The sequence below is a fragment of the Tupaia chinensis genome, unplaced genomic scaffold (genome assembly GCF_000334495.1).
Source record: "Tupaia chinensis unplaced genomic scaffold, TupChi_1.0 Scaffold000113_1, whole genome shotgun sequence".
NCBI lineage: Eukaryota > Metazoa > Chordata > Mammalia > Scandentia > Tupaiidae > Tupaia > Tupaia belangeri.
The window spans coordinates 2,732,014-2,758,903 of record NW_006159577.1 but is presented as its reverse complement, the minus strand read 5'-3'; the positions used below and the strand labels follow the sequence as shown (position 1 = coordinate 2,758,903).

General features: G+C 41.1%; 1 protein-coding gene across 1 annotated transcript in view; it reads right to left on the bottom strand.

Annotated features, from left to right (window-relative positions):
- OAT (ornithine aminotransferase) overlaps positions 1–26,890 on the bottom strand; it is a 28,918-nt gene that overhangs the window by 1,754 nt on the left and 274 nt on the right. The window contains exons 2-9 of the mRNA XM_006143916.3: positions 15,253–15,480; positions 10,674–10,898; positions 10,479–10,574; positions 5,895–6,022; positions 5,152–5,274; positions 3,862–3,990; positions 2,654–2,767; positions 162–306 (exon numbers count right to left, since the gene is read on the bottom strand). Of these exons, the coding sequence (XP_006143978.1) occupies positions 162–306; positions 2,654–2,767; positions 3,862–3,990; positions 5,152–5,274; positions 5,895–6,022; positions 10,479–10,574; positions 10,674–10,898; positions 15,253–15,451 (1,159 nt within the window). The 5' untranslated portion in view covers positions 15,452–15,480. The remainder of the gene's footprint in view (positions 1–161; positions 307–2,653; positions 2,768–3,861; positions 3,991–5,151; positions 5,275–5,894; positions 6,023–10,478; positions 10,575–10,673; positions 10,899–15,252; positions 15,481–26,890) is intronic.

The window sequence follows — 26,890 nt, the reverse complement described above, 5'->3', positions numbered from 1 at the left end:
CCCTTTTGGATGCCATTATATGCTGGATCATCAGAAAAATCCTAATAGGTCAGAAAACAGTTTCAAACACAGGACCCTGACACCAGTTAAAATATCACATGTATTTTAGCTCTTCAAAACAAAAAATAAAGAACCTTGAGTAGAATGCTTCATCTCCATACCTTTGGTTTCTCTAATAACGATGGCATTTAATAATCCTTTCCCCCTTACGGCAGTTACGATATCAGAAGGTAGCTTCATGAGTTCATTTCTCAAGATAGTGCCCATTTTGTCTGCATTTTCAGCAAGGTTTTCTTCTTCCAAAACCTGTGTTTCAGGAGAAATTACATAAGCCTATAGCCGCCTGACAATTTATATGACCTGGATCCCACATGGTTGAATGCACAGTTTGAATCCTGGACCCACCAACTTGAAAACCACTCCATGTGCATGTGTGTACATGCTTAAATACCAAAGAAGGAAGAAATGAAGAAGGGAACGCTTTCTCCCTTCATCTCTGCCTCCAGAGAACACACGTGCTCCCTGGCAAATTTAAAAAATAAACAGACTGGGACCAGCAGTTGGCGTAATGGCTATGTTGGACTCCCATGTAGTAGACCACAGTTCGAGTCCCAGACCCGGTGGGTTAAACTCACGCTGGGCACATGTGCATACGTGCCCAAGATCCTGAGAGGAGAATGGAGGAGAAGGGATTGTGGCGTGGCCATCCCCCCAGGAGGTGATTTCTCACTTTCTCTCTCTCTCTCTCTCTGTCTTTCTGGTGAGCACACGTGCTCTTTAGCAAAAAAACTATCCAAATAAATAATAGACAGACTTCCCTTATTTGTTGTTCTTTGAAGGGTAAGTAGATTATAAACAAAGGAAAAGGATGATTAAAGACCAAAATTACTTTCTATTTTTCAAAGCCTGTATTAGTTTAATTTCTAATTAAACGTATACTTAATTCAGAGTCATAAATCCATTGTTAATCTGTTTTCATGGCAAAAGAAAGATTAAAATTTGTTTAATGTGAGGCCAGACTGTGGCACAGTGGTAAAAATCTGACGTTCTGGGGACCAGAGGTGGCATGATAGTTCAGGTGATGGATACTCCCACATGGCCAACCAAGGTTCGAGTCCTGGACCTGGTGGCTTGCTTTCTCATTCCCGCCTCGCCCCCCGTCTCTCTCTGGTCAAATTAAAATAAATGTATGAATAATTTTTTTAAAAATCTGATGTTCTGTGAGGCAGATCCATATGCCAGTTGCCAGTTCTCATCCAGAGACCTCCCTGAGTAGGCCTGGCACATGTGTGTCCATGACCCAATGAAGCTGAGGTAGACTGCTGCACCGGGACCTGGTCAGGAGTACTATCTCTGTCTTTCTCTCTCTCTCTCAGAATACAAACTTTAAAAATTAAATAGTATTTAGTTTTCAACTAAAATGGAGTTTCCTTTTCATTTTTCCCCCTAAAAATGACTATCCTCAGAGATGACATAGTAATTTTATACCTTTTGTAGACATTTAAGGAATAAGTCTGGAAGTACTCTAAAACTACACTTAAAAAAGAAACATTGCCTGCTAAGCGAAGGAGGCCTGTTAGGTGGGTCACCATGTGCCGTTCTGTGAGGGCCAGCCAGGGCTCAAGGGTCCAAAGCTCCCGATGACTGCAAACTCAGGAAGCCCGTAGAGGCAACCTGGTTCAGTAGGCCAAGGCTGCATTTACTTCTTGAGGATGCTGTGCTCCTATAATTCTTCCTCGTGCTTCACGTTCCTTAATATTTGGTAATCTTAACATATTTCTTATTATACTATCATTAATTAGTGGACCATAATTAAAAATCACTTCAGCACTGCTTATAAAAATAGAAACTGCTGGGGTCAGCAGGTGGTGTTGTGGTTAAGAGCACTGGATTCCCATGTGGCTGACCACAGTTCAAGTCTCGGACATGGAAGCTTGCTTTCTCGCTTTCCCTTTCTCTCTCTCTGGTCAAAATTAAAAAATGAAAATAATAACAAATGGAATTAAATAAATAAATATTTTTTTAAAAAATAGAAACTGCTTTGGGGCCAGCTGGTGGAATGGTGGTTAAGGAGGCTGGAACCCACATAGCTGAGGATGCGGTGGGAGTCCTGGACTAGACGGCTTGAAAAACACATTGAGAGGCCATTAGGTGGCTTGGTAGTTTAGGGCACTGGACTCCCACATGGCTGACCATGGTTTGAGTTCTGGACCCAGTGGCTTGCTTTCTCACTTTCCCTCTTTCTCTTTCTCTCCCTGGTAAATTTTAAAAATAAAAAAATGAATAACATTAAATAATTCTTAAAAGAAAAAAAAAAAAAGAAAGAAAGAAAGAAAGAAAAACACAATGATTGCAAGTGCGTGTGTGTCCAAAATCCCAAGAATGGAAGAAAAGGGACTGCAGTGTGGTCATCACTCTGAGGGGTGCTTTCTCACATTTCTCATTCTCTCTCTCTCTCTCTCCTCCCTCCCTCCGTCCCTCCCTCCCTTCTCCTCCCTCCCTCCCTCTCCCTGGCAAAAACACATGTGTCCCTCCCTCCTCCCTCTCCCTGGCAAAAACACATGTGTCCTATAGCAAACAAAACAATACAAAACAAAACAAAACAGGAAAGGGGAAAAAGAAATAGACGTTGCACGGCTGTACTGGTTCTTACCTCCAGGGCTGCGATGGCTACTCGGCAGCCTAGCGGATTGCCTCCATACGTCGACCCATGTTCCCCTGGTTTGATGGTCAGCATAATTTCATCATCACACAACACTGAGGACACCTGAAAGACAGTGAATTCACCGTATCACTTCTCAGACTAGCATTTTTATTCTTAGCACACTAGAAACACAAATATGAAGTTAATATTAAATTTACATAAACTTCAACAAAAAAGAGTTTACAACTCCCATCCTAACTACCAGCGACAACATGAGTACCACCCTAACATATTTGCATACATTAGGCACACTTCAGTGAAACGGATTTTTTTGTTTTGTTTTGCTATAGAGTACATGTGCTCACCAGAGAGAGAGAGATTAAGAAAGTGAGAAAGCACCTCCCAACAGAGATGGCCATGTCACAGTCCCTTCTCCATTCTCCTTTCAGGATTTTGGGCACACATGCATGCATGCCCAGCATATTTTTCAAGCCCCCAGGTCCAACCATGTAGCTGACCACCATGTGAGATCCAGCTGCCTTAACCACCTCGCCTAGGGCAGACCCGGAACTAAACAGTTCTAAACCTCAAAGGGAAAAGTTATTTCTACAACGATACAATTTACAATCCTTTCCCATACTAAGGTGATTACAATCCTTTCCCATACTAAGGTGAAACCTTCTGTTTAACTGCTTAGGAAACAAATTTGAGCACTCTTCAGCAAACAGTTTTCAGTCTATTCAGCAAAAACATCTATAGTTCACAGCTCTTTAATCCAGGACCAATTATAGGTTCTGAAAGGCAAACCTATGAAAAGAATTACAACAAACTTTTGTTAACTTTCTTTACAACAAACTTTTGTAACTTTTCCATGTCTGTGTTCCTTGGTCATAGTTTTTAAACATTAGGAACGCCATGTTTCCAAGCACTGGAACAAAGGAGCAGAGTCTACAGGAGTATTTCTGAAGTAAAATGTTGCCATCCAAATCAAATGCCATAGCAAATTTCAAGACATTCTCCACTCTTCAATCAAAATCGACTAAATGGGTCACAGACTGGAACCCTAACGTGTTTTTATTCCAGGTGATCTATAGCACACTTGGTGAAGTCAAATCATCAGGAAGACATTACCGTCACATCGAGTTGATGTAAAAATACTTTAAGCGTATATATTGTGAGAGTAGGGAATGGAAGGAGAGACCAGACATTAAACTTACAGGGTATAAGCCACCAGAAAGCGCTTTTCCAAGAAGGACTATGTCAGGTCGGACGTTTTCATGATCAACAGCCAGCCATCTACCAGTTCTGGCCAATCCTGTCTGTATTTCATCAGCAATAAACAGAACCTGTAAGAAGAAAGCATACAACAGTAATTATCACTTTCATTTCCATAGGGAAAACAGTGCTCATTTATTCCCCATCCCTCCTTAAACGTGCAACCCCCATGCCCTCAGATATGTAAAAATGTCCTAACTACCCACACAATCCCAAAATGGTCCCTATGAGGGTCAGCTCTGCAGCCCAGTGGTTAAAGAAGTTGGACCCCACATGACTGACCAGAGTTGAGATCCCAGCCCCAACAGCTTGAAAAACACACTAGGTGTGTGTGCATGCATGCACACATGCCCAGAATCCAACAGGATAGGCAAAGGGAGAAGGGATTGTAGCCTGACCATACCCTATTGAGCTGTGCTCCCCTCATCAAGTGCACATGCTCTCTGGCAATTAAATAAATCAATAAATAAAAGAAGTATGTTTGAAAAAAAGAGGGTTCTATGAAAATCCTGTAGACACACCAACATCCTGTCACATGTTGGTGATCTGTAGCACACTTGGTAAAGTCAAATCATCGGGAAGACATCACTGTCACACCGAGTTGATGTAAAGGTACTTTAAGGATATTGTGAGAGTAGGGAATGGAGAGAGAGACTGGACATTAAACTTACAGGGTATAAGTTCACTATCTCCCTAGATGCCACTCTGCACTGGTCCACACAGTAAAAAGGCACTTATGCAAAGGTCAGGGTTTTGCAGGGCTTTTCTGAATGATCTAACTACCCTGTGGGAACAATTCACTTACTTACTCCACAAACACGTATCAACTACCACGATGTGATAGAAACTGCCAATGGTAAACGAAATACACTAGTATTAGCCTTAGTGAGAGAAGGGGAAGACAGGTTTTAACTTTTGGAGCTAACGGATATAACAAATGACTTGGAAGAGATAAGAGTAAAAGGTTCCTGAAGAAGGAGGAGAGAGGAGGGAACACAGTGAGGGCACAGAGGTCCACAGCTCTATGAGAGCCCAGGGTATGGCCAGTGTGCCACAGACTGTGAAACGCAGGCTTCTGTGCCAGTTTCTAAGCATGAGAAAGTTCTTAAGCTCTCAGAGCGCTGTCTCAAGTGGAAGGGTGATTCAATCTTTGCATTTATCCTAGCACAGTTCAGAGACAGGATAAGCTGGGTAGGAGCTGGTTCAAGCTAACCACAGATGGCATGAACAACCTGATGCCTGGAGCAGAGTTCGCGCACTCCCACGAGGTAACCCGGATCCGGAACAAGAACACCAGCCTCACCCTGAATGGGTTCTACCATAAATGCAGCAACATCTGGATCCTGAAGAGCACGCTACAAAAAACAGGAATAACTTTTAATAGTTTCACTTCTACCATACTTGGAAGTCTGAAATCACGTACTGTGCATATTTTTCTGTTAATAAGTAAGCAAATTATGTTTCTGCACTAATTTACATTCTATAACATTTCTCACTGACATTCAACTACCACAGGCTCCCAATTTCTGCTTTAGGTTACATTCTCCCAAATAGTCTAATACATGAATGTATAAGTAAACCTTCAAGTAATGGCTTTTTAAAGCCATATTAAGGCTTTTTTAATAACTAAAGATTAACCACTCTGAATGTTGAAATGTGGTTAATTTTTTAACCACTTTGAAATGTAGCTGAAAATTGAAGAATTTTACCTAGTAATGAAGAATTTTACCTAGTTAATTTTAACTAGTTACCAAGTTAACTGCTATAAAAGATACACATCTAAAATGGCTGGTTGGTTGTAAGAATGAGATCACAGAACCTAGTTTTTCCTGTGGTGGAAACTGGCCATTACTGAGAACAAGTGTGAAATGCTGGCCTAACTTAATATGGAGTCGCATAATGTGTTTTTAATGCATATATTCGACAGGCTTCATTTACCCTGACTATGAGTTAACACCATGATAGTACTCAGTACCTCAAGTGCAGGCAGATCATTATATGGAATGATTTCGAAACCTGGCATATATGGTCCAAAACCATCATAACTGGAAGGGTCTGTGGAACTGGAAATAGCAGACAACGTTCTACCCCAGAAGTTTCCAGCTGGAAAGGAGAAACAAAGTGATTATTTAAAATAATCCCCCAAATTTAGGAAGTACTGCCCCCCTAAAAATAACAGAAAGTTTTACTTAAAGGAAGAAAATCAAGGATTTGCTTTGGAGAACCTCTACTGATTTTTCAATTGACATTTAGGCACCATGATTTATGAGGGAAGACCACTATTTCAGGCACTTCTACCTGTGCCTCCTGACTATAATATCCAGCCCCTGAGGACTGTTAAAATTAGAAGTCATTGTTTTTAATTAAGCTCCTTCTCTTTTTCTGTGCAAAAACGTGTCATGACTTTCCTGACAACCTAATAAGATAGGTTCCAACAGACCAGACTAAAAATCGAAATGGAGTTACTCACTGTCTCCGTATCACCAAACCAAAGCTAAATTGTTAGGTGACCTTCAGAGAAATCAAGAGACATAACAGCATGGTGTTTCCGAAACAGGTCAATTTCAATGGGCATGTTAATGAAGTTCCCTTTGTTTTAATCTTTTCACAAAAGAAACAACCTGCCTATTGTTTAAAGTAACTTTAAAGTCACCAGTCAGCTCTTTCTGTAGGCTTTATTCATCCTTCCTGCCTGTAAAACCACCCTCTGTTTATCTCTTTGGAATGCTATTGGAATTCTATTCATTGAATGATGTGCTGCCAATTCTAGAATTGCAAATAAAGCAATTAAAATCTTTAAATTTTTATAGGTTTTGTTTTTGACAAGATACTTATTTTTCTCTCAGTAATCCCACCTTCTCCCCCAATAAAATAGTCCCACCTCCAATATCCAAGCCTGACAACTGAGGCACTCGATTCATGTTTTCTAGAGAAGGTAGATTTATGACAGTGATGTGTGAGAAAGAGGGTATCCTCAGAAAGAGCACGACCTCTTAAACTCTAACGCTGAAGGCTACGACTCTCCAGAATACATGTCCACTAGAATACATGTCCACTTTCGTTACTAGAAAAGATCCTGAGGCAATCCAAATACTGGGTCTTCAGAATAGTCGTGATGCATTTTTGCAGAGAAAAACAGAATACTCCATAAATTTTCCGATGACCCAATCCTTTCCATTTTGCCTTCCTTGATATGATGATCCTTTCCAAGGCTAGATTGCAGACCTCTCTCTGCCTTTCTTTACAAACATTTTTTTTTTTGAGAGAGAGATTTTCGCTATAGGGCGCCGTGCACTCGCCAGACAGAGACAGACATAGAGACAGAAAGCGAGAAATCACCCCCCAGGGGAGATGGTCACGCCGCAATTCTCCTCCCGGGAGCTTGGGCACGCACGCACACGTGCCCGGCATGAGTTTTAAGCCACCGGGTCCAGGACACGAACCGCGGTCAACTACGTGGGAGTCCAGCAACATAGCCATTACACTAACTGTTGGTTCCCTTTAGAAACATTTTTCAATCCATCAGTAAATGTGACTGAGGATCACATGTCACATGTCACGCACTGTTCTGGGTGGAGATGGAAAGTGATCAAAATTGTCAAGCTCCCTGTCTAGAAGGAGTTTCCTTTTTAGTCAGGGTGAAACACCATAACAAACTAGAAAAGTAAATTGACTAAATAATTTCAGATGGGGTTAAATTCAAGAAGAGAAATAATGTACAGAGCTAGGGGGTCTACACATTATAAATGTTTTCATATCTTCACACCACCTCTGTCAACAGCCAACTCAATTAACTCAGTATTTTGGGTCCTGGCACCTCTAAATACTACTCTTACAAAACCTTGACTTTCCTGACAACCTAATAAGATAGGTTCCAACAGACCAGACTAAAAATCGAAATGGAGTTACTCACTGTCTCCGTATCACCAAACCAAAGCTAAATTGTTAGGTGACCTTCAGAGAAATCAAGAGACATAACAGCATGGTGTTTCCGAAACAGGTCAATTTCAATGGGCATGTTAATGAAGTTCCCTTTGTTTTAATCTTTTCACAAAAGAAACAACCTGCCTATTGTTTAAAGTAACTTTAAAGTCACCAGTCAGCTCTTTCTGTAGGCTTTATTCATCCTTCCTGCCTGTAAAACCACCCTCTGTTTATCTCTTTGGAATGCTATTGGAATTCTATTCATTGAATGATGTGCTGCCAATTCTAGAATTGCAAATAAAGCAATTAAAATCTTTAAATTTTTATAGGTTTTGTTTTTGACAAGATACTTATTTTTCTCTCAGTAATCCCACCTTCTCCCCCAATAAAATAGTCCCACCTCCAATATCCAAGCCTGACAACTGAGGCACTCGATTCATGTTTTCTAGAGAAGGTAGATTTATGACAGTGATGTGTGAGAGAAAGAGGGTATCCTCAGAAAGAGCACGACCTCTTAAACTCTAACGCTGAAGGCTACGACTCTCCAGAATACATGTCCACTAGAATACATGTCCACTTTCGTTACTAGAAAAGATCCTGAGGCAATCCAAATACTGGGTCTTCAGAATAGTCGTGATGCATTTTTGCAGAGAAAAACAGAATACTTCATAAATTTTCCGATGACCCAATCCTTTCCATTTTGCCTTCCTTGATATGATGATCCTTTCCAAGGCTAGATTGCAGACCTCTCTCTGCCTTTCTTTACAAACATTTTTTTTTTTGAGAGAGAGATTTTCGCTATAGGGCGCCGTGCACTCGCCAGACAGAGACAGACATAGAGACAGAAAGCGAGAAATCACCCCCCAGGGGAGATGGTCACGCCGCAATCCCTTCTCCTCCATTCTCCTCTCGGGATCTTGGGCACGCACGCACACGTGCCCGGCATGAGTTTTAAGCCACCGGGTCCAGGACACGAACCGCGGTCAACTACGTGGGAGTCCAGCAACATAGCCATTACACTAACTGTTGGTTCCCTTTAGAAACATTTTTCAATCCATCAGTAAATGTGACTGAGGATCACATGTCACATGTCACGCACTGTTCTGGGTGGAGATGGAAAGTGATCAAAATTGTCAAGCTCCCTGTCTAGAAGGAGTTTCCTTTTTAGTCAGGGTGAAACACCATAACAAACTAGAAAAGTAAATTGACTAAATAATTTCAGATGGGGTTAAATTCAAGAAGAGAAATAATGTACAGAGCTAGGGGGTCTACACATTATAAATGTTTTCATATCTTCACACCACCTCTGTCAACAGCCAACTCAATTAACTCAGTATTTTGGGTCCTGGCACCTCTAAATACTACTCTTACAAAACCTTTCACCTCCATCTCCCCCTAAGGGTAATCTAAAATAATCACATCTTTTACTCATCCACAAACAATAGTATATTGATTTTGCCTAAGGTGGCACTGATCAGACCATGAGTCTATCTGCTCCTCGTTAACTAGCTTCAGGAATCTCTCTGCCAGTAAAAGAGACTTACAATTGGGGACAGTCTCCCGCTGTCTCTCCACCCCACTGACTCACAACTTCTTTCAATACGCGGGTGAAAACGTCATTGCACCCTTTGCTAGTATGAAAGAGACTGTATCCAGTCTGTAAAAATGAAAACCACCAGAAATACCATTTTCGTTTGCAAGAGACAGTCATGGTATTCTACAACTAAGGCACAGGATTTTAAAACAGCAAGTTGTCTTTGGGACACCTCAACCAATTAGCTCTGGCCATGAATTCAACTCTGGATTCTATTATATAGAGTTTATAACTTAACTGTATGTATTCACAAGGCTTGATGGTTTCAACTTGATGGTTTCAACTATCATGAGATTAAATTGTGACCACATACAGTGACAAATTCATGCAGATTTTTTCAACTAAAATCAAAGCTTAAAAAGAAAGTCAGAACCTATCACCTGAACATCATATAAAGATTTCAGAAGGGACGGCAGGTGACATGGTGGTTAAGGTATTATACTCCCACACGGTCGACTACAATTCATGTCCCACTTCCTTTCCCACTTTCCCTCTCTCTCTGGTCAAATTAAAAACAATGATGGTGATGATAAATAAAAATAAATAATTCTTAAAAAAAAAAAAAAGATTTCAGAAGTCATTCAAGTTATTCTCCTCAACCACTCCCAAAAAGTGTAGCAAGAGTCATTTCAGCTGCCCACAGTGGAGCAAAATCACCGAACACAAAGCCTATTTTATAACTAAGTGCTTCTAATAGCTTATAAGAATATGGCACACGAATATCCAATATTAAGATTCAAACTTCATGTCATATATATGTGAGACATGGACCCCATTCTAATATATCCCAATTCCAATACCTAACAATTCCTGTACCTAACAATTCCATTAGTAAGACCATCTCATTAACTAGAACACTGCTGTGGAAAAATATCTGGTAATAAAACTAAGAAGTTCCTCATTAATTTTTAGGAAATTTTCAGCAAGTCATATCATGTACCAGGCAAACACACTTGAACACATTTAATTCACGTGGATGAATGAAAGCAGAAAATGACGTGCACATATGAGTCATAGTCATTGATATTTAATTTCATGTACCTGCAAACACTATCTTTGCTTTGTACTTCTGAATACCCTTCACAGTATAGCCCCATCTACGGGCAAGTTTGCAGGCAGTCTCTCCAGCCTCCACTCCTATCAAGAGAGAAAATTTTCAGATATAAATGTTTTAAATAATCAGAAAATAAATGAGATGGTTTTCTTGATTATCAACAGAGAAAGGCAATACTTTACCTGTATTCATCGGAAGAACTTTCTGGTAGTTGAAAAGCTTAGTAACATACTCCTCATATTCACCAAGTACGTTATTATAAAAAGCCCTGGATGTTAAGGTCAATTTGTCCGCCTGACTCTTAAGAGCGTCCACAATCTTGGGGTGACAATGCCCTTGGTTGACAGCGCTATAAGCACTCAAGAAGTCAAAATATTTTCTGCCTTCAATGTCCCATACATAAATACCTAAGATATAAAAAAGAAAAATAATTTTAGAAAATTACCGTATGATGTAAAGTCCAAAGATTAAGACTGCTAGCCTACATATGAGCCTCTATTTAATATCCCAGACGCTTCTCAACTTACAATGGAGTTTAGTCCTTATAAACCTTTTACAAGTTGAAATATCATAACTGAACATGCATTTAATATAGCTAGCCTACCAAACATCATAGCTTAACCTACCCTAACTTAAACATGCTGAGAACAATTATATACACATACAGTTGGGTAAAATCATCTAATACAATGCCTATTTTATAGTAAAATCATTGAATACTTCATGCTATTTGTTAGATAACATAACGAAAATGAAAAACTGAGTCTACATACTCCAAGTATGGTTTCTACTGACATGAATACCAGTCACTTTCATACCATCTTAAAGTCAAACCAACAGAAGTCAGGGACCATGTGTATATTTGTAGTTACAATTTGTTTTACTGCAGGCGTAATAAATTTTGGTTTATAAAGAAACTACTGAGACCAGCAGATGGCACAATGGTTTTGTCACTCCCACATAGTCAACCACTCAAGTCCTGGACCTGGGGCCTTAAAACTCACGCTGAACCCATGTGCACACATGTCCAAGATCCCAAGAGGAAACTGGAGGAGAAGGGATTGTGGCATGGTCATGACCCACGGGGATGATTTCTTGCTTTCTGTCTCCCTCTGTGTCTCCAGTGAGCACATGGGCCCTATAGCAAAAATCTCTCTTTAAAAAAAAAAAAAGAAAAAATTAAGGATTATGTTATTGGCCCAGCTTCAAAATACACACTTAACAAAACACACATTTAAGAAGAATGACACAAAATGATTACAAACTCTGGAATGAAAACTTTACCTAATTCTAACCTTTAGTTGTCAAAATTAGAATTTGAAAGTAGAGATACATAACAGACAAAAATCACGAGATACAGATGTAGCAACCCATAGAATGAGAGAAAAATATGTGCAACCACATATCTAATAAGGATCTAGTATCCAGAACTATTACAATTCAACAAGACAAGACAAAGAACATTTTTAAAATGGGCAAAGAACTTCAATATACAGGAATTTACAAATGGCTAATAAGCACATGAATATACAAATTTAAAAAAAAAAGTAACGAAATAAAATTCTTTAAAAAAAAAAAAGATATGCCTATTATTATAATATTGGTCCCAAATAAAAATAACAGCAAATGACAAAAATGCTTAATATTCATATATTGTCAGCTTCTGGTGCAAAGCTAAGTAATAATAAACTTTATTTATTGTTTGATTAAGGCTGTTGCTTCAAAATTCAGATTAAACTACCAACTGGCAACTATCATAGTAACCATTTATTCAGATAAGAATCATTAATGGATGTGGTGGGTGTAAGTTTCATAAGTAACAGAGTAGTTACAAAGTCTCAAAGTACATCCCCAACGAGATTCTTAACACAAAAGGGGAAATAGTAACTTTAAGCCTGGCAGATGCTACTTTACAAGCAACCTGGAGTTAACAGCAGTAGTAGGGGAAACCAATTTGTCTCTTGAAGTGAGGCACCCAGAAGGATACATCATTACACAAAAGAACACAACTTGATAGATTACTAACACCAGCCAATGCATTCATTTTTTTTTTTAAGAGAAATTTTTGCTATAGGGCACGTGCGTTCACCAGAGCGACAGAGAAAGACAGTGAGTGAGAAATCACACACTGGGGAGGATGGTCACACCGAAATCCCTTCTCATCCATTCTCCTCTAGGGAATTTCAGCATGCATGCACACACGCCAGTGCCTGGTGTGAGTTTTAAGCTACCAGATCCTGGACTCAAACCAAGGTTGACCACTTGGGAGTCCAGTGATGTAACCATTACACCATCTGCTGGTTTCCCCCAGTCAATGCATTCTACAAAATTATTGGCCTGTGCACTTTGAAAAAGAAGGCTGGCCCAGTGTCAGTGGTGCAGGCAGTAGCACATGGAAGTGCTGTGATGAAAGCCATTAGCAGACTATAGATTAGGTTGTTGAGTCAACCTGAACACAGTGGATAGAGTGTCCCAGCTCCTGAGGAGTTAGAAGCTGCAGAGCAGGGATCCTAGTGTAATGAGACCCCACTGCGGCACCTGTCTCTCTCTCTCTCTCTCTCTCTTATTTTCTGTCTCCCTCTCATGCATCCATGTACGCACTCTATTTCCTAAATAAAAAATTAAAAGTGTCGGCCTCATAGTGCAGTGGTTAAATGCTGTGTATAGAGTCAGAGTTCCACATGGGACTCCATGGATTTGAACCCCAGCCCGTGGCTTGAAAAATCGGCCGGTGAATGTGTGTGCTTGCCTAAAATCCTGATGAAATGGAGAAACAGAGGAAAAAGGATTGTGGCATGACCGGTCCCCTTTGGGGCACCCCACCCAAATGCTAGCCACCCTTGCTATGGGTACAGTATCCTCTGGCAATTTCTGGCAATTTAAAAAAAAAAAAAAACCAAAAGTAAAAAAAAAAAAAAAAAAGGTGTGTACTATAAAAACCACACCAATTATTTATGGGCAAATAGGCATCTTGCCTACAATTTTCTCTCAGAGTTCAGAAAAAAATATGTGTAACATGTAGGGGTATGGTGGAGAAGAGAGAGAGCATGATAAAAGGTAAAATATTAATAAAATCTCAAAAACCTAAGTAAAGAGTTTAAAAAACAATTAAGTTTGCTATAGGGCATTGTCTGGAGACAGAGACAAGGAATGAGAAATCACTCTCCAGGAGGAAGGCCACGTCACAATCCCTTCTCCATTCCTATCTCAGGAAGTTGGCCATGCATACACACACGCCCAGTATCTTTCAAGTTGCTGAGTCCAGAACTCACTTCAACTGTGAAGCTGGCCATGTGGGATTTAGCTGCTCTAACCACCACACCACCTGGCTGGTCCAGAGTTAAAAAAAAAATTAGCACTTGGGAACCAGCAGTTAGCGTAATGGCTATGTGGCTGGACTCCCACGTAGTCGACTGCGGTTCGCATCCCAGACCTGGTGGCTTAAAACTCACGCCGGGCACATGTGCGTGCGTGCCCAAGATCCCAAGAGGAGAACGGAGGAGAAGGGATTGTGGCATGACCATCCCCCCTGGGGGGTGATTTCTCACTTTCTGTTTCTATGTCTCTCTCTGTCTGTCTGGCGAGTGCACACGCCCTATAGCAAAAACCTCACAAAAAAAAAAAAAATTAGCACTACTTTTACCATCTTCTTTTCTCTAATTATGCTAAAATAGTTTATATTTTTTTTAATGACAGCAACATTACACTTCTCTCATTCCTCTTGCATTCTCTCTCTCAGTGAAGTCCACTATAAAAACTACCAAATGAAGGGGCTAGCAGGTGGCATGGTGGTTAAGGGCGCTGGACTCCCACATGGCCAACCAAGGTTCGAGTCTTGGACCTGGCAGCTTTCTTTCTCACTTTTTCTCTCTCTTTTTCTCTCTGTCCCTCTCTGGTCAAATTTAAAAATGAACAAATAAATAAATAAAGTTAAATATTTCTTTAAAAAAAATTCTCAAATGAATGCATCCTCCCAGCCTCCACAGCACCTGACGTGCAGAACCAGACAATCAATGCTGGGTTAACCATATGAGATTATATAGACATAAAATATATATTGATAAAATACAAATGCAATTTTTTAAAGAATTATTTAATTTAGGGACCAACAGATGGCATAATGGTTACGTTGTTGGACTCCCATGTAGTCAACCACAGTTCAAGACCCAGACCTGGCAACTTAAAACTCACGCAGGGCATGGGTTTGTGTGCATGCCCAGAATCCCAAGAGGAGGATGGAGGAGAAAGGACTGCAGAGTGGCCGTCCCTCCTAGGGAGTGATTTCTTGCTTTCTGTCTCTCTGTCTCTCCAGTGAGCACACATGCCCCATAGCAAAACTCTCAAAAAAGAAAAGGAAAAAAAAAAAAAAAAAACTCACAGTGGGCTTTTGTGCATGCAACCCCAAAATCCTGAGAGAAGAATGGAGGAGAAGAGATTGCAACACAGCCATCCCCCCAGGAGGTGATGTTTCTCTCTCTCTGGGGAGCACACACCCTATAGCAAATATCTCTCAAAAAAAAAAAAAAAAAGACAGTAAAACAAGAATTATTTAACTTTATTGATTACTATTATTATTCCATGTGATCAGAGAGAGACAGAAAGGGAGAGAGAGAAAGCGAGCTGCCAGGTCCAGTACACCAACTGTGATCTACCATGTGGTTTTCCAGTGCCTTAACCACCAAATTGCCAACCCCCAAAAGCAATTTTTATAGAAAGTTTGAAGTAAAATGAGTGGGGAGAATGGATTAATTCAAAGCATACCTTTTCCTCTCTCCAGGGCCACAGGTAGAGGATGGTAATTGTGTGCACCATATTTATATTCCCGCTCAAAAATGTAATCCGAAGATGGAGGGCCTTGGACCGTCTTTTTAGTTGCAACAGATGTAGCAGAGGCCACTGAAGAATGAACTCCACGGCAAAGCACAGCAACGGTCTGCACACGGGCTAGTTTGGAAAACATTGTGTCCTTCCAGCAGGAAAACCACAGATCTGTCCAAATAAAAGAAAGGGCATCAAGAGTAAATATCTTTCTCAGGGGGACCTGAAGCCTGGTCACATTTAAGGAACCTAGGGTGCTAGGTAACTGGGCCAAGTTGTGGTTAGAAATTCTCCCTAGACTAGCCACCACAGGCATGTGCTTGGTCAGTCCCACAGTGGCCACTTCGTACATCCACAAGTTCACTCCTGGTGCAAGGAAAAGAGGGCTGCCGATTCTGTGGCACCAATGGAGTGTAATCGAGAGAGTCAGGTGCATCTCTAGTGCTAATTGTCACTATGTTTCAAAGGCTGTGAAGAACACTGATAATGGAAGTATTTTTCTGATTGATTTAAAAAAAAATAATGGTTATGGGGGCCAGCAGGTGGCGTGGTGGTTAAGGCGCTGGACATTCCCACATTGCCAACTACAGTTTGAGTCCCAGAACTGGTAGCTTGCTTTCTCACTTTCCCTCTCTATCTCTCTCTGGTCAGATTAAAATAAATGAATGAATAAAATTAAATAATTCTTTTTTTAAAAAAAGTAAAAAATAAAAATAAAATAATGGTTATGGTCATCTACTTCTGCTAGAAAGTTATATAGGGTGGTGTGTAGCATACGTGTAGCATGGCCACTGTGGGACTGGCCAAGCACATGCCTGTGGTGGCTATGTAGTAGTGATGAATGCAAATAAAGTGAAAATGAAAAAAAGGGGAGGTAAAACATCTTTCTCAAGTGGATGTATGCTGCAAAAATAAGATTCTTTCCAGAATCGATGTATGTCAACTTACTAAGTATTGGTTAAGCTTCCATGACACTATCAGGTGTGATACCAACAGACAAACAATATTGCATAGGAGCCTGAGACAGACGACCCAACCAGAGAGAACAGGTGAAAGAGAACAGTCATGGGGTCAGAAACCAGGATTGGGAACTATTTTGCATATGAACTGTCTTGGTAAATGAGAAGTGAACCACTTAAGGAAGAATCTGGTCTCTACAAAGATAAGAGGGGCTGTCCATAAAGAAAAAGAACAAGTGTGGAGAGGAAAAAAAGACCAAACCACAACTGTGAAAGCCACAATCTGTTCTTGAGCTACAAATAGCTAAAACTTCTGTAAGTCATGTTTATAATAAACAAAGGTGAAAGGCAAAAAAGAGTAAGAAAAAATGCTGCGTAACTTTATTTCTTCCGTGATCGAGAGAGACAGGGAGACAAAAGGAGAGACAGTGTCCCCAACAGGGTCTCAGCGCTGCCATCTTCCCCCAGCTTCAGCCAGCCCCCAACCGTGGGCAAGTGCAAGCCCTGTACACTCAGGGAGGTCTCAGGAAACAAACCCAGAACCTTCCCATCCATATCAACCTCAGGCAGCATCATGTTTTAGTGCTGTACCACTATCCAGCATGCTGTATTTGTAATAGCTTGAAAGAGCTCTTATAATAAGTTAAACACCTTATAAATACATAAATATAAAAAAAGACAACAGGCAATTCCCAAAAGAAACTATTCTGCTAAAATGGTTGTTTCTATAAAATATCTTCTCTCTACAAAAGCAGCAATCATTTCACGGTGAGAAAGGTACTTACTGGAGAACAAACTACAGTAAGTTGCTCGTATGGATGTCGGTAATGAAACCTAAACCATCGCAGAGCACTCGGGACACTTATTCACACGTATTTACATTCTTCAGTGTCACTGCTACTCTCTCCAGTCACCACCAGCCCTCTAATCAGTCATGGTGCTTTCACGCACCTCTTACATCCAAGCATCATGATGTACCACCAAGGTAAGGACCAAACTACGGACTAAACTAAGACTCAAATGGAAATTAGAGGGGGCCAGCAGGGGGCGCGGTGGTTGTGACACTGGACTCGCACATGGCCAACTGTGGTTGAGTCCTGGACCTGGAGGCTTGCTTTCTCACTTTCCTTCTCTTTCTGGTCAGATTTTAAAAATAAATAATAACCAATAGAATCAATCAAGAAATCATTCTTTTTTAAAAAAATCAAAATTAGAGGACACGCATAGCAATCATGTCTGGGGAAGAGGAGAGGGTGCAAGATAAATTCGAGATTAAAAAATGTTGCCAAAGTCTAGGTATACTTAGTCTCTACTTATTTTTTAAAAGACTAGTTTATTCACCCTTCAACAGAAACTTGTCTATAATGACAAGTCAGGTCATGCATAATCTCACAGCTGAGAATTGAGCTGCCAAACTAGGAAAACATACTACTTGGAGCTTGGCTTACTTCCCTTTCAATTTGGCACCTCCCAGTAAATGCAGTATGTTCAGGAATTTGTTATTAACAAAACCCAGCACTGCAAGTTTGCCAATGATTCACTAACTGTCCTTTCTTCCTAACATTCAAGGCTAGAATACAGATTTCTTTTAAGTTTATTTATTATTTCTCCCATAGAGACAGAAAGAGAGAGATACCCCCCACAGGGTCTTCACAGCACAGTCTGCCCTTCACCGCAGTCAGTTCAGGTCATGAGTGCACACATGCACGTACAGTCATGTACAGGGAGGCCTAGGGACACATACCCACAACTTTCCCATGTGGGTCCGATAGCATAGAGCACTGAATTACTGCTGTGCTATTAATAGTCTAGTCCTAAAATACAGACGTTTTACCCAGGATCCAGGAACAGTCTTCAGAGAGCCCTTAACTCCTAAAACGCAGAATAGTTTACAGAGGTACATTCTTCTAGGCCCATAACTCTCACCAGATTATATCTCAGAGAGGTATGTATCAACAACCAAAACAACGGATAAGCGTCATTAAACTGGCAGTGACTGCTAGCCAAAAATGCAAACATTTCTAATTGTACTAGAGAGTTTCCCCAAAATAATGCCAAATTTAACACATTGTATGGTATATATATATTTTATCCACCACCACCACCACCCCCCCACTTGTTGTCGTCCGCAATTCCCAGGTCATAATTGGCCTAGTGTCCTTGGTTCTTGAAGCAGCTTCAGAGTGAGAAATGTGAAAGATAGTCTGATCCCCTCCTTTCATCTGCCCCAAGGCAGAATCTTCCAACTCTACCACATGCTGCCAAATGCATGTGGAATGTCCTCCATGGTGCTCAGCAGAGTAACCACCCTGGGTGATTAATGGGGAGGACCTTAGAGGAGAGGATGTAGGTCCCAGTGGCAGGGCTTCCTCCAAGGCTAGTAATCTCAGCTTTTATATGTTGGGGTCTGGAGTGGCAACACAGAAGGGCTGGCAGCGAGGAATGGCCATAGCTTGTCTGACCTCCATCTGCTATTGCCCCATGCTGATTTCGGGGAACTGTCCTCATGAGTGTGCCACTTAGGGCCCAAGCATTACCCAATGACCTAATTAATCAGAGACTGGCTAAGACCTTAGCTCAGAAGCTGGGGAAACTGACACCTATTCCTGGAAAGCAATCCAAGACCTGGAATCCTGACTCAGGCAATACTTAAAACTGATGTCCAAGCAATTGCCCTGAAAAGTGATACACTTTTATTCCACACTTGAAGAAATAGCTACACATGTTCAGTTGAAGAGACATCAGCTTTTATGTCTACGAGAAAAAATATGGATGGTAAACAAGAAGTGTTCTGTGGAGTGGCCAATTTGAGAAAACACGGTGACCTTTAGACGCATGCAGAAAGGCACTTACGTTAGCAAGGCTATGAGAACATTTCCGTACGAAAACGTCTGTCTGTTGTCGTAGGTTATCTTCCTGTTGCTGATACCCAGATACTTGATACGCAGGGCAGTATGAGGCTTAAGGAAGCCACATGTGTTTATCAGATTTTGCCCCAAAAAGATCAGAGAAATTACATGGCAGCCAGCCAGTCATTTTCACATCTTCAGACGATTTACATCCTAAAGCAACTGGCTTTGCATTCCATTTCCTCTTCCCCCATTTTCTGTTCTATCTGAGAACTTGGGCCCACCCAATCCTTGATCCTTGCTTTTCTATACTTGTGTGTCTTTGTTTGTTGTTATGCTTATTTCCAATCCACAGCCTTCGCCACTCAGAAAAATGGGCTCAGCCGAGCAGGTCCTGGCAGTGTTCCACTGTGAGTTTTTAAAAATGAATCCTAAAACTTGTGGACTAGTCAAACCACCCATGATTTCCCATATGCTTTTTCAGAATTTGGGAATCGAAGCACTTCTTTGGTCAGCAGGTACCCCTTTAAAAGTAACTGAGATCTTCCCAATTAAGAGTGAAAGAAAGGCACACTGGAACCTTTTGTAGGACCTATTGTTTCTATAATTCTATTCATGGATATGGACAAGCAGAATCAAATATGTTTACTAGTGGAAAAAAAATACCAGGAATCAGGGCCAGCAGAAGGCTTAGTGATTATGTCACTGGACTCCCACATGGCTGACTCCGGTGAGTCCCAGACGCAGTGGCTTAAAACTCATGTCTGGTGTGTGTGCGCGTGTGTCCCCAAGAACCCAGGAGAAAAATGGAGAAGGGATTGAAAATAATAATAATAATAATAAAAATAACAGAATACCAGGAATTAGTAGAGTACACCGTAATCTGTATTTTATTCAGATGACTCCTCACAGATTTACAGAAAATTTAACACCTAGTAACTAGGATGTATTTTTTCAGATGATAAAACATTGTTTTGGGAAGCACAATGCCAGGTGAATAGATCATTTACGCTCACTGAGTCCAGTTTGATGCAATGGATATACTGATGCAAACAAGAAAAAGTGAAAACTAATATATACCCTCAAGACTTCAAATGGGGACCAGCAGATGGTGTAGCAGTTACACTGCTGGACTCCTACATGGCCAACCACAGTTCAAAACCCAGTGGCTTGAAACACACAAAGTGTGTGCACCTGTGTACCCAAAATCCCAAGAGGAGAATGGAAAAGGGATTAAGGCATGGTCATCCTCCCTGGGGGATAATTTCTCATTTTTTCTTTCTCTCTCCCTCGGGCACACACTGAAAAATGTAAGGTACCCCAGCCTGGTAGCACAATCAACATACTAAGCTACAATGCTGGAAGCCACATGTCTGACCATAGGTTTGGCCTAACTAGCCTAAAACACACTGGGTATGCACATGCATGACCAAGATCCTGAAGAACTAGAGGGAAAAATGGGATAGTGACATGACGAGGATGCTTTCTCTCAGACATGTGTACACATGTATTAATATGAAATGTTTTTTTAAAAAAAACTTAAGGAAAAGCACAAAAAGGTCCTTTTTCTTTTTTTCCTTTTTTTTAATTTTCTACAGGGCATGTGCATTTGCCAGAGAGGAAGAAAGAAAGCAAGCAAGCATCCACTCACGGGAGATAGCCATGCTGTGATCCTTCTCCTCTCAGTATTCGGGCATGTATGCATGTATGCCCAGTGTGTTTTTCTTTTCTTTTTTTTTTTTAAAGAATTATTTATTTTAATTCCATTTGTTAGTATTATTATTTTTTAATTTGACCAGATGGAGAAAGGAAAAGCGGGTAAGCAAGCAGCCAGGTCCAGGACTTGAACCACGGGTGGCCATGTGGGAATCCAGAGTCTTTACCACCATACCACCTGCCAGCTCCCCCCCCCAGCATGTTTTTCAAGCCACAGAGTCCACAACTCAAACCATCCAGTCAACCACATGGGATCCATCTGCCTTAACCACCATGCCACCTGCTGGCTCAAAAAGGTCCTTTTACTGTTCTTTACTTCCTACACTTTCAACTATTATTACATTTATGATCGGAGAAAAAATGAAAATGAAACTGGATCTCTGCCAGGATTATCACATTATATTCTACAAAGAGAAAGCTCTCCCAGCCCTGTAGCCTAGTGACTAAGAAAGCTGACCCTGCACAGCAGACCCTGGTGGCATGAAAAACACACCCGGCTCATACAATCCCAACAGAATGGAGAAATAAAGGGATGTGGGTGTGACCACGCCCCATTGGGGGTGCTTTCTCTGCCTTCCTGCCTGTTTCTCCAAAAAGCAAACCACCCTCTGGCTACTGGGGGAAAAAAAGAAAAGAAAAGAAAAAGACAAAGCTTAGGCAACAAACAAAATAAAATTATGACAAAAAGAAAAATTTCATAAGTTCTGAGAAAACGGGTTAGAAATGAGTCTGAAGTCACCACTTCTAGAAATACAGCCTTGATTATGACAATTATGTCCAAAAGTTCAACTGTTGCTAATGAACAGGGTCGAAATCTAAAATAAAAACTATTCTAGGGACCAGCAGTTAACGTAATGGCTATGTCACTGGACTCCCACGTAGTTGATTGCAGTTCGAGTCCTGGACCCGGTGGCTTAAACTCACGCCAGGCGCATGTGTGTGTGTGCTCAAGATCCCGAGAGGAGAATGGAGGAGAAGGGATTGCGGCGTGGCCATCCCCCATGGGGGGTGATTTCTCGCTTTCTGTCTCTATGTCTGTCTCTGTCTGTCTGGTGAGCACACACGCCTTATGGCAAAAACTTCTCAAAAAATAAAAAACTATTCTATATGATGATTTTACTATCAGGATCTGCAGCTCTGGGACTTTGCTAGTACCAGGCAGAAAGACAGTTTATAATAAGGTGGGGGAGGCGGGGGAAAAAAAAAAAAAAACAACTAAAATCCCTCTAAAAATAGCATCTTTTTAGTTAATTAACCAGCTGATCAAAGACTGCAAACAAGATAAGGGTAGATAAGGGTGTTGGACTCCCACATGATTGACCATGGTTCGAGTCCTGGACCTGGAGGCTCACTTTCTCACATTCCCTCTCGCTCTCACTCTTTCATTCTGCCCCTCTCTGGTCAAAATTAAAAATAAACATGAATAAGTACAGAAAAAAAGTTAAGCAAAATAATTCTTTAAAAAAAATAATTTTAACTTAGTGACAAAATAATAATGCTCAAGACATTATTAATACTCATCTTTAAGGTTTTTAAACATAATTTCTGGATATTTAATTTGACTGGGAAAGGTCAGATATTGGATGCACTGTGATGCAGCAAAATCCTGTAAACATATTTCTATTAAAGAACCTTCTGTGTTCAAGTTACTGTGCTTGGCAATATACAAGAAATATTAGACCAGAATTAAGATGGGCTTAAAAATAGCCAACATCAATAATTTATTCTTCCAAAAAGTTTTAGAAAACTAGGAGAGTAGAGTGGAAAGTCCAGAGTTTGGAGGATTTAACCTCTACCTGTGGCCTTTAAGAGTACCTCTGGGTAATTTTGTCAGTCTTTCGGAACTTCAATTTCCCCATTTATGAAATGAGGCAGAAGCCATTCAAGGGCTGAGGGTTAAAATGAGTTAACAGTAAAGCATCTACGCCAGCACAAAAAGGTTACTCATTTAGTTCTCTCTGTTCTTAAATTCACAAGGAAACTAGCCAATTTCCGCAATATAAAAACCAACAGTGCCACGTTTCTTTTTTTTTAATTAGCTAATTTATTTAATTTTATTTGCTATTATTATTATTTTACCTTTTTTTGAGAGAGAGAGATTTTTGCTATAGGACATGTGCACTCCCAGAGAGACAAAGAGACAAAAAGTGAAAAAATCACCCTCCTCCACCACATCACAATTCCTTCTCCTCCATTTTCCTCTTGGGATCTTGGGCACACATGCACATGGGCCAAGTGTGAGGTTTAAGCCACCAGGTCTGGGACTCGAACCACAGTTGGTTATGTGAGAGTTCAGAGATGTAACCATTACAAGATCTGCTGGTCCCTGTTATTACTTTTTAATATGACCAGAGAGAGAAAAAGGGAAAGTGAGAAAGCAAGCTACCAGGTCCAGGACTCAAACCATGGTCAGCCATGGGAGTCCAACAACTTAACCACCACACTATCAGCCAGCCTCAAGGTTTCTTTTACAAATTGGGGTTTTGTTTTATTTTTCTCTTAAAATAAAAATTTTGTTGATTAAAAAAATTAGAAAATACAGGGACCAGCAGGTGATGTGGTGGTTAAGGCGCTGGACACTCCCACATGGCCAACCAAGGTTCGAGTCCCCGAACCCGTGGCTTGCTTTCTCACTTTCCCTTTCTCTCTCTCTCTCTCTCTCTCTGTCTGTCCGTCTCTCTCTGGTCAAATTTTAAAAAATAAAATGAATGAATAAATAAAATTAAACGAATAATTTTTTTAAATTAGAAAATACAGATAAGAAAATTACCTCCATTTCCATACTTAAGAGGTAAACTTTTTTTTAATGCATAAGTTTTATACATATTAGCTATTTTTTTACCCTTCCCTAATTTTCCATATAAGTCCTTCGTGTAGATTCTCAGGAACTTTGCACAGACTTATCACAAATCTTATCACTTCAAGATTCTTATTTTCATATCTGTCCCCCCTACGAGGCTCTGAATTCCTTAAAAGGACAGTAACTGGGAGCCAGACAGACAGCGGCAGAGCAGTAAAACACAACACTCTGCAAGGCTGACTCACATGGGAAGGTTCCAGGTTTATGCCTAGACCTCTGTAAGTATGCCAGGCACACGGGGGCCCACGACAGGGACTGGCTGAATCTGGGAGGGATCATGGCATCAAGACCCTGTTTGGCATTCTGTTTCTGTACATGTCTCCCTGTCTGTCTGTCACTTATGGAAGAAATAAATTTTAAAGAAAGGACACTAAGGGCATCTTAAAATTCAGTTTGTATTCTCAGAGCCTAGTCCAGGTTAATAAATTCTGAACGTGAATTCTGACTCTTCCAAATGAAAGACTCAAGTAGCAACAGAAAGTGACCGAGATTATCCTTATCCTAAGAAATAATTAAATCACACACCTCTACCCAAGTTAAGTCTAAGAGGAGGCAAAGCTACTACTCTCAAATGTCATCTAGGATAATAACTAATCTTTTCATCAAGAGTTCACTTCATTGCCCAGCCAGGATGGCACAAACAGCAGGGTGCCGCTGCAGGAGGCTGGGGTAACACTCATCAGTTCCTAGAGTAACATAAACTGGATGGGCATAGCTGCCTGTAATCCTAGTTAACTGCGAGGCTAGAGTAGGAGAACCAGGTGGCCGAGACCTTGTCAAACCTTTAAGTCCCTCTCTCATTAAAGGAAAAAAAAAAAAAAAGGTTCACTGGTTATGACTAATGGCTTTCAGAGGTCAAAACAGTATGTGCCAAGCTGTTACACATTTAACTAAGGCTCATACTCAGGTCCCAGAAATGAGAACAAATTACTATTGACAAGCTAAAATGTTAACACTGCCAAAGAAGTAATTCAAGGTTCTGTGATGTTGAAGCCAGACTGAAAGGCTCCGGGGTTTGCCTCTGAAAGACTCCCTGTACGCACACGCCTGTGAACCAGGCTGGCTGAGGTCAGAGATGGATTGCAGCGGGAACAGCCTGTTGGGGATGCTCATTTCTCAGTCTGTCTGTCTCTCTCTCTCTCTTATGGAAGAAATAAACATGTAGACTTTAGCAGTCCTTTGGGTTACCACTACCCCTTATCTAATTCATCTACATTAGAACATACCTAAATTAGAATTTCCATGAAAAGTTGCATTTTGAAGAGTTCATGTAACTCATACTATTAAATACTCTTTTCTTAAATTACTCTAATAAACGGAAAGTCATCAAAAAGCCACTTAAAATATTCAACATGAAGAGTAAATTTGGTTTTGCTTGTTGTCAAATATTTACTTTTCTTGAGGTAATCGTTCACAAATATATGCCTTTTTTTTTTTTTTTTTTTTAAAGATTCAGCCAACAAGAGTTTCTGGTTATTTTGTTGGTTTTTTTTTTTTTTTTTTTACGTAATCAGTGTTCTGGCTAAAATTCAACTCACGTGCGTCACTGACCAACAACTAAAACATTACTACTGAAAAAGGATTGGGCAACTTCACTGCACCCTCTACACACCTCCAAAATTCAGTCCATTCATCGCCATTCTAGAATATATGAGATGCGCATCTTCAAGAACTCAGTAAAGGGCCAACAGTATGCACAAATGATTGTAATAAAGGCAGTCTACGGTGCCAAACAGCGGCTCAGTGCCTGGGCACCATACGGAGAAAGCGTGATTCCACATGGTCAACTAGGGTTTGAGTCACTTCCATGGTGTCTTAAAAAACATGCCAGGCAGGTGAGAGTAGGGTACCCAGGATGATATGTGGCATGACCAAGCCCCATTGTGTGGGGTTCATTCTCTGATGCACCCTCTGGCATTGAAAACTATGTAAGAAATACATATAAGACAACCTCCTTGAGAAATAGGTGCCTTTTTAAGATTTTTTTTTTTCAAGTTTTGCTAAAGACACGTGGGCTAGGCAGAGAGAGACAGAGAGCAGAAAAGTCAGAGATGACCCCTAACTCTAGGGGTATGGCTATATGGGGATTCTGGCCAGAGACCTGGTCCAGGACTCAAACCGTGAGGTCTGCCATATGGGATCCAGTGCTTTAAGACCACAGCACCTGCTAGCCCTTAAATTGTATTTTTATTAACAGTCTACTTTCATCATTTTCATGGTAAAGAAATAAATTTTCCAAAGACAGAACCAGGAAAAAAATAAGCGACAAAAACAAACAAAAGAAAAAGACAGAACCAGGATATTCTCATGAAGGAGTCCATTTTGGGTATTTCAAATGAATAAGGACGCTGGATTGCAACCAGAAGAACAATTCCAGATTCGATTGAAAGAATTAGCTCACCTAGAGAAACTCTTACAACCCAGGAAGGAGATTTGGAATTGAGAAATTGAAGATTAGTAATTTCTGAAAGCGGAGCCACTTTCAAAGTCACTGCTCCCCCTCTTTAATTCGTCACCGATAAAACTGAACACAAGGCTAGAGCAACAGACATCGGGACTGTAGGTCACCGAGAGCAAGAGTTCCACTGAACTCAACTAGAATTTACTGATGCTCTACGTTTGCAAAGGAGCTTTATGGACTAGCTCTCTCCATGCTGAAGGTTCTGCTGGTCCGCCCCTTCAGCCACCTAACGAGCCTGCACCGTAAGGTCTTACTTCCGTAATTTTTTTATTTGAACAAAGGCCAGAGGGAAAAAAATAAAGGCTGGGGAAGGAGAGACGGACAGGTTTAGCTGCCGAGCTCCAGGGCTGTCCAAGAGGGCGCGGGCCCCTTAACAGTCTCCACCTGCGCCCCGCCGCATGCCCAGTCTCCCGGTATCCAAAATGAGCCCTCTTCGCCGACTCCGGGAACCAAGCGTGCCTGCTCTGTCCGGCTCCCCAAAGGCCTCCTTCCCGGAAACCCTGAGGCGCAAGAGGCGTGGGTCCTCGGAGCCAAGTCCCAAGGAGCTTCGGGGTTCAGGGGCCCGGGAGTATGTGGGTTCCAGGCCAGGCAAGGCCGCGAGCCAAGGTGCCGGCCGGCTCCGCCCGGCCTGGCAGGCATTGGTGCCACATCCACAGGCTCTCCCTCTGACTCCTACCCCCTCCTTTCCGCGCCTGCCGGCCGCTCGGGGCCGCGAACCCACCGCTCGGCCTTCCTC